Source organism: Gastrolobium bilobum, unplaced genomic scaffold (assembly GCF_033153095.1).
Source record: "Gastrolobium bilobum isolate Gb01-03AN ecotype WA unplaced genomic scaffold, APGP_CSIRO_Gbil_v1 utg78659, whole genome shotgun sequence".
Taxonomy (NCBI): domain Eukaryota; kingdom Viridiplantae; phylum Streptophyta; class Magnoliopsida; order Fabales; family Fabaceae; genus Gastrolobium; species Gastrolobium bilobum.
In genome coordinates this window covers 57,390-65,701 of record NW_026897683.1, presented here as the reverse complement: position 1 = coordinate 65,701, position 8,312 = coordinate 57,390, and the positions used below count along the sequence as shown (strand labels likewise).

The 8,312-nt window shown below is 40.5% G+C and overlaps 1 protein-coding gene across 1 annotated transcript; it reads left to right on the top strand.

Annotated features, from left to right (window-relative positions):
- Window positions 1-4,722: 4,722 nt before the first annotated feature.
- On the top strand, window positions 4,723-6,119 carry LOC133309303 (uncharacterized). Its single transcript, XM_061510067.1, has 3 exons — window positions 4,723-4,934; window positions 5,054-5,195; window positions 5,286-6,119. Exons 1-3 carry the CDS (start codon window positions 4,723-4,725, stop codon window positions 6,117-6,119), a joined length of 1,188 nt encoding a protein of 395 aa, XP_061366051.1.
- Window positions 6,120-8,312: the final 2,193 nt, after the last annotated feature.

Here is an 8,312-nt window from a genome sequence, read left to right as displayed (position 1 = left end):
TAAACGAAACTCTGGCAAGAAACCGAGTTAAATATTACAACGTCGAGGTATTTCAACCCTCTTGCCTACGGGTAAGGTTGCGAGTTCTAGCCCGGCCAACAACGTCGAGGTATTTGAACCCTCTTGCCTACGGGGAAGGTCGCGAGTTCTAGCTCAGCCAACAACGTCGAGGTATTTGAACCCTCTTGCCTACGGGTAAGGTCGTGAGTTCTAGCCTGGCCAACAACGTCGAGGTATTTGAACCCTCTTGCCTACGGGTAAGGTCGCGAGTTCTAGCCCGGCCAACAACGTCGAGGTATTTGAACCATCTTGCCTACGGGTAAGGTTGCGAGTTCTAGCCCGGCCAAAACTGAGGTATTTGAACCCTCTTGCCTACTGGTAAGGTTGCGAGTTCTAGCCCAGGCAACAACGTCGAGGTATTTGAACCCTCTTGCCTACGGGTAAGGTTGCGAGTTCTAGCCCGGCCTACAACGTTGAGGTATTTGAACCCTTTTTCCTAGAACTCCGGCCAACAACATCGAGGTATTTGAACCCTCTTGCCTACAAGTAAGGTTACGAGTTCTAGCCCGGCCTACAACGTCGAGGTATTTGAATCCTCTTGGATACAGGTAAGGTTGCACTTCTAACCCGGCCAAAATCGAGACTTGCGGAATAAAATCGAGGTATTTGAACCCGTCTTGCAAAAATAGTAAGAACGTGAGTTCTAGCCGAGGTAAATAATCTTGGAAGATAGTGGGACGCCCTTAGATTCTCAAGTTCTTGCGAAGAAATCAAAATTATTGCTAAGAAAGCAACACATCCGAGTTTTGATAAGAAATCAGACTTGCGGAATAAAATGAAGAGATTACTGCTATTACATCCCGGCAGCCTGGACAACCAAACTACCGGGCTAGGGGCAACTGTTATGGACCTGACAAAGGCCCATATTCTAGAAGGACCAATAAACGACAAAACAAAAGGAAGGGAATTTCCTATTGATGACGATCCTATCCAGACAAATAAACAGTTGGACTTGGGCTCCCAATATTCCTAAGAGGCCCAGAAGTACACTCCTTCAGGTAACCCATCTATAAATACGAGGTTAAATCAATAAGGTAAACACTCTCTAAACCCTCTCTCTTAGCTTGTCACTGTGCACACACCCCACGCCTTGACTATGTCGATTATTACTGTGCACAGTGATCGGCCTACCCTCAAGGGTATCTCATTCATAGATACTTGAGAGAGGGCACCTAGATCCTACATAAAATATACCAGCCACCAGTTGGACATCTCTGTCTTTCAGACAGAACAAGTAGTATTTTATTTATCATTTTAAGCTTTCGTGATATCAAAAAATTTTATTTTAGTATTTCTCTACAAAAAATAAAGAAAGGAACACTTAATATTTATGATAAAGATTATTCATATATGAAGACAAAAATGAGATTCTATGGACTATGAAAGTAAATATCAACATACATTTATGCTTGAAAATGAAAAAATTAATGAGAGTGTGAAATTGAATCAAATAACACTATAAAATTCATAAAATGATATATATTTTTAAGCTTTTTTTTTTAAATGGATTGACAAGCTAATCCGCCATAAAATGAGACGGATTGATATTTTCAACCCATTTTTTACTCATTTTTGGCAAGTTCACCTACTTTGCCACCTATAACTGTGAGTTTGGACAATATCAGTCACGCTTTGCATTGATTTGAATGAGTAATGCTGTTTCTTGAGTCTTTTTAAATTGGACACACTAATTAGTTTCTAAAATCCTCTTAATATTCATCATAATTTTATGTTTGTTGTAAAACTATAAGAAATATAGTAAATATAAGAGAGAAAACAAGAAAAATGGAAGAGTGATATTTCTGTTGTATATTACAAGCTTTGAGCATGAATAAGCTATCAACAACATGAGTTAGTATACAGGAAACAAGACCAATATATAGTTCATGTGAAAACTACATGGAAAACACTTCATAAGATGATGTAAAGAAGACACCAACTTAATTTTTTTCGAAAATGGACAGAGGACCACAAAGAAAAAGGAAGAAGAAATATGATATATGTTGCAAGGTTATATACAATAGAAAGTAGACCAAAATAATCACCTACTTTACTTCAGCCAACCATGCAGTGAACTCTGGTCGTTTGTTCCTGTAACAGTCATAACATCACTCACAGAAGGGAAGACAAGACCCGTAGATCACAAGATATAAAAGCCAAATTAGCTAGTTATCAAATTCAGATTCAACAGAAAAAAATGCAAGCCATTTATTTACTTCACAATACATTTACTGTAAGAACTCGCACCGCTAAATTAGAAATTTAAATAATTAATTATGAGTTTAGGAAATAAATCCATGATTGACCTTGAATAATTATTAAAACACTTAAATAATTATTATAAGGGCTTAATAACGCTGAAAGTCGCTTTTCTGACGAAAATTGCAGATACCGATTCTGCTTCACGGTATAAGTGCGTACCGGTGAAGTATCCCCAAAAATTATAATAAGTGTATGAATATTCCTAGAATAATATTTAAGACTGATATGTCAAATTTGGAGTCGAAATAATGAGAACTGACGTCATGACTGATACCGGCAGCGTAAAAAATGCGTACCGGCAAAGTGCTGCGAAAATTATAATAAAAATATGAAAAAATCCTAGAAAAATAGCTAGGATCAGAATCTAAAGTTTTAGATTAAAATGATTAGCAGAGCTATTAATGCTAATACAGTGGGATTAAACTTAATGAACATATAAATATCAAGTGGCACAAAGACCTAGGTCAGTTCCTATTGCCTCTACGTGAGATTTTTTGATCCCTTGGCTGCTGCCACCTTCCTCCACCGTGCCACCTCCACCTTTCTCCATAGAGATCCCAAAGTGATCACCTTTGTTCATATCCCCTTCACCAAAATGGTATAGGTGAGTGAGAGCAAGCTTGTGAGAGTGTGTGGTCACTCATTTCTGAGTTGCAGCTTCTGAGTTGGTGAGGTTTTGGGCTGACTTCTTGAGTGTTGAGGCGTGAGCCATTTTCTTGAGGTGTGATGGCTTCAAAAAGCTATCTTCAAGTATAAAAGACCAAGCTTGTGTGTCAAATTCGTGGCTTTGCAAAGTCAGAATCTTTGAGCTGTGTTAGGAGCTCCAAATCACTTCCATTTTTCTGATTTCTTGAGCCTGGAGACTGTGAGTGGGATGTTTGGTGCCGTGGGCTGGTGTGGACTCATTTTTGGATTGATAGCTTGAGAGGTAAGCTTTTGTGTCCTCGGTTTTGCCTATTGTTGGTTCCACCATACTTCATGGAGGGGTGGTTATATGCATGTTATGTTTTTTATGAAATTATGTGATGATTACTGAAATGCTATTGATCTGCTTTATTGAGTGTAAGTGCCATATGATATGTATGTGGTGTACCACCTATACGGTAATCCTGAGTATGTGGAGACATACAAGATGGCAACTCCGTAGGTGAGGTACAAGCGGTGTTCCTTATACTGTAGGTTGTAGACGTTTGTAATCCCTACGTTTTATTCTCAGGCCAGTAGGATGTATACACACATGACATTGATATATGCTGCATTGCACAAGTTTTGGAAATTATATTGCTATATTATTTTGGAACTTATATTGCACATGTAAGTGAGCTTGGGTGGAGAGATCCTTGAAGACCCTTTGTCTTACTGAGATTTCTTTTAGAGATCTCACCCCGTGTTGGGGCACATTTTCAGGTACAGGTACCTCGGGGGTTGATACCTCTAGCGGCAGGAGGTCGGAGTTGAGTTGATTATGTATGTTGAATGATGTTATGCCTGGATATTGATCATGTTTTATTTCGGAATATTGTTGTTGGATTTGAGACTTTGTTTGGCCTTGTTGCCTTATTTGGTGTGCATGGGGGTTGTCTATGCCACGTTGATATTAGACATGTTTGAATTTCTTTGAGTTGTATAATGTATCATGATATTTTTCGGTCTACATGTTATAGTTTCGTGACTAGATACGCAAATATTTATACCAAGAGGTTATTCATACAGGCTATATTTTGAAAAAGGATAAGTAATCAACTTGGTTAATTTAATATGTACATAATTGGAAATAAAAAGTTAGCTTCCGCATTTATTTAGCTGCGTCATTACCATATGTATGTTTAATATACTGGGTGCACACGGGATGTTACATTTTATGGTATCAAAGCACTTTCTAGGGAAAAAGCCTGTATGTATTGCAATAACTTAGGATGCATTGTGCGAACTATCTGTGATGTGTTTCTTTTGGGTTTTACTATGATAATGCATGTGTGACCACATTGTGTGGGCCTGACCAACTCATTCCTCGTGTAACTTGTACAGAGTCATGGTACTTCCTAGGATGAACAAGAGACGAACGAAGGTCAGCCTGACCTGGTTCTGACTACTTTAGCTGAGATGCAAGCAGCTAGACAAGTCAATCAGAAGGCCGCTAGAGTGGCCAATCAGGCAATGATGGACGTCGTGCGAAAGGCGAACAGAAAAGCAAAAGAAGACGTGCTTGAGGCGAACCGGTTGGCGAACATGACAATGATGAGGGTCATCTTGGAGGAGATGAGGGTTGGCCGCAATGAGGGTCAGTTTCCTCCTCCACCACCTCCACCGCCACCACCGCCACCTCCATCTCCACCTAGTCATCATGATGGGGATGGAGGAGGAGGAACACATATTCCCGACCACGATGGTTTGAGTCACATGGAGGGTGTGAGCTACTTTACGGGATTGATGCAGCCTTACCTTGAGCCCATAGAGGATCGTGAGACCATAGACCGCCGGCTGAATGCTTTCCGTAAGCTTAAGCCTCCTTCCTTTAATGGATCTTATGACCTTACAGTTGCTGCTAGATGGCTTCAGGCTCTGGATAAGATATTCAGGGTGATGCAGTGTGTGGACGCCCAGAAGCTAATGTTTGCTACTTATATGCTGGAGGGAGACGCTCACGAGTGGTGGATGAACACCTCTCAGTTTATGAGATGTGAGGTCATGTTATCACATGGCCATTCTTTGAGGAGATGTTCCTTGGTAGATACTTCTCGTATGATGCTCAGGAGAGGAAGCAAGGGGAGTTCGAGCGCTTGGTGCAGGGCTCGATGACTATTGATGAGTACGTGGTTAAGTTCAATGAACTGGCCAAATTTGCACACTTTAGGATTGCTATGCCTACACCGGCATTTTGGCATCTAAGTTCCGAAGGGGACTTAACGAGGAGATAGCAGACAGGATAGCTGGAGCAGCATCCTGAGATTTTGTTGGTTCAGCAGTACCGTGATATAGAGGACATTTGTGTGGTCAGCAAGGCCAAGAAGGCTAAGGTATCTGAAGTGAAAGGAGCTGGTAGCTCCACTTCTTGGAGAGACAGGAAGTTTGGAGGAAAGGGAAAGGGGAAGCAGTTATCTGCTAGACAGGCGCCAAATCAGTTTAAGAGGACTTCGACGCAAGGGAGTGCAGCTAGATCTCCTATTACTCCTAGGTGTACCAGATGTGGGAGATCATATGTGGGACCATGTGCCACCGTTCAGATCATTTGTTTCCATTGTGGCAAGGAGGGCCACTATGCCAGAGATTATCCTTCGTCGGCTATTAGAGCTGCAGCAGTTTTGGCGATTCCTCTTCAGATTATTCCTACTGCACCTAGAGCGGCACCTGTCGTGCCACCAGCCACTGGCCGGGTGTATACCTTGGATCGACAGCAGTCAGACAGAGCTCCGAACCTTGTGAGAGGTACTATTTCTATTCATATTCTTGCTGTAGATGTCTTGTTTGACTCTGGAGCTACGCATTCTTTCATCGCAACCTCGATTGTTGTGGGGCTTGAGTTACTCATTTCTGTGCTTTCTCCACGGTTGCGGTTTACTACCGCCACTAGAGAAAAGTGTGATACTACCGCTGTACATCACGATGTCGTGTTTCAGTGGGATGGCCGTGATTACTCGGTAAATTTGATTGGATTGCCGATGGATAATTTGGAGATCATCCTTCGCATGGACTTGTTGTTCAGGAATTGTGTGATGATTGACTGTTGTGCTAAGAAAGCGGTGATGTCTCCGTGTGATTCCACTGCCAGTTCTTCTCCTTATATATCAGTACTGTAGGCTAGGAGAGCCTTGAGAGCAGGGGCATTTGGTTATGTCATGTTGGGAGGTTTGGTGAGTGGGACACAAGAGGATATTACCGGCATTCCTATGGTGAGAGAATTCCTCGAGGTCTTTTTATTAGTATATTGATGTCCTAGAGACAATCTTTTGATTAGATTAGGACATATGTAGACCTTTTATATTGTCGCAAATAAATAAAAGCACTATTTATCCTGTTTCATATTTTGTCTCAATATTATTGTTAATATTTTATATGAGTAACTGGATAAACCCCTTGGAATAAAACAGGTATCTTCTGACTATCTGTGATGAGATCACGATCATGAGGATTCTAGGATACCACATGTTTATTCCTAATTTTATGTTCCTAGTCTAGAGACACTGAGAATTGGGATCAGTGATCTCGGGTAAGACTAGCACGACTTATCTACTTGTATTTGGATACAAGGCAAAGACCTCATGTGCTACAGATATGGAGATGTCTTAGCTAAAGTCGTGGGTGGACCTATAAGGGTATAGCTCTCACTGAATAGACCCACAAAGAGACTCTATGAAGGAATCTCACAGATAGTGTCATTAGAGTAGTCTCTTTATATTTGGGTATGTCTTTCCTTAGACCAGAAGTTATTACCTAGACTGTGTTCTAGAAGGCATGCTTTGATTGTATACCTTGTCTGCCTGAAACATGGAGACTCGTAGGTACACTGTTGGGCTTGTCCTGAAAGAGCACAGGGCTAGAGTGATAAGCTGAAGGAATTCATCAAATCTCTGTGAGAGATTAGGTTATCTGTAAACCGGAGAAATCGGGATGACATTTACAAGGACTCGGGAATCTATGCATAGTAAAAGAGATCATGAGATGATCTGCCTTTAGAGTCAGTAAATTGAAGATTCCCTATTTCGAATAAAGTTTACCCTAAACCGCAAGGGTTGATACGATTCCTTACCCTAGGTTTAATGGGAAGATAACTGAGACGAAAGGAAATACATACGGCAACCAAATATGTATAATAGGATGATCAAGTCATTAATCTAACTAGTTCTGGGGCAACAAAGCATTGCTAGTGCTCTGTGTTGTGATTAAATGGGTTGTGGGCTTGTTGGGCCCGAGCCCATTTATGTCAGTGGCTATGTTGGACCTAATGGGTCACACACTAACACCTTATTGTCATGATGATCTAGCATTAAAGGTATTGGGCCTAATAATGGTTGTTAGCCCAAGAAGAAGTTTGGAAGCCCACCTAAAAAGGAAAAGAGCGCATGGATCATGTAATGGGCTTGGATGGTCCAAGACATTACTAATTAATTTAATTAGTTAAATTAATTATCAAATATTTAAATTTTGAATTTTGAATTTGAAATTTGAATTTTGAATTTGAATTTTGAAATTCGAATTTTTGAAATTGAAATTTGAATTTTGAAATTTGAATTTTGAATTTTGAATTTGAATTTTGAATTTGAATTTTGAATTTAAATGCTTGAACGTTTGAATTTAAAGGTTTGAATTCGAATTTAAATTGGCTATGAAAAGTTGTTTCATAACAAAAGAATAAGATAAGATCTTGTTGAAACAAATCCCTAGTATCAAGAGGAGATCTTTGATCATATCCAAGGCTGAATTTGGGGCGCCACTTTGGTTGTTGTGAGTGTCATATGGCTGGTTGGTTGAGAGAATCAGTGAGTGAGTTGGTTCAAATTTGAATGCAACTGCTCAACGTATCTAGACCGTTTCTGGGACTGAAGGGGGCGCACATATGGCTGGCCATATGTTGGCCATTAGATCAGAATTTTGACTAGGTTAAGACCTAGTCTCATGAGGATTCAAAGGTAGGTTGTTGGAAATTTTGAATTGCAACAACTCCACCTTTTTCTCCCTCTTTGTGCGCCACCTCAATCAGTTTTTTAAGTGAAAAATCTGATTGCATCATGACTCTCTCATCACAGTCTTGTGCGCCAACTTAGGTAGGTTCTCCTTAGGGTTTTTCGAAAAACACCTAGCCAATTCTACTCCATTCTATGCACCACTTTTGTGATGTTTTCTTGCTGAAAATATCACTCTTCTAAACACATTCACCTTACCTCCTCCTTCACCTATTGAGCGCATAGAAAGCCTCTTTATGGTGATCAATTGGTGGTTCTTCAAGAAAGAGTTCTTGCATCTTGACGTGGGTGGTGTGGATCAACGTTAGA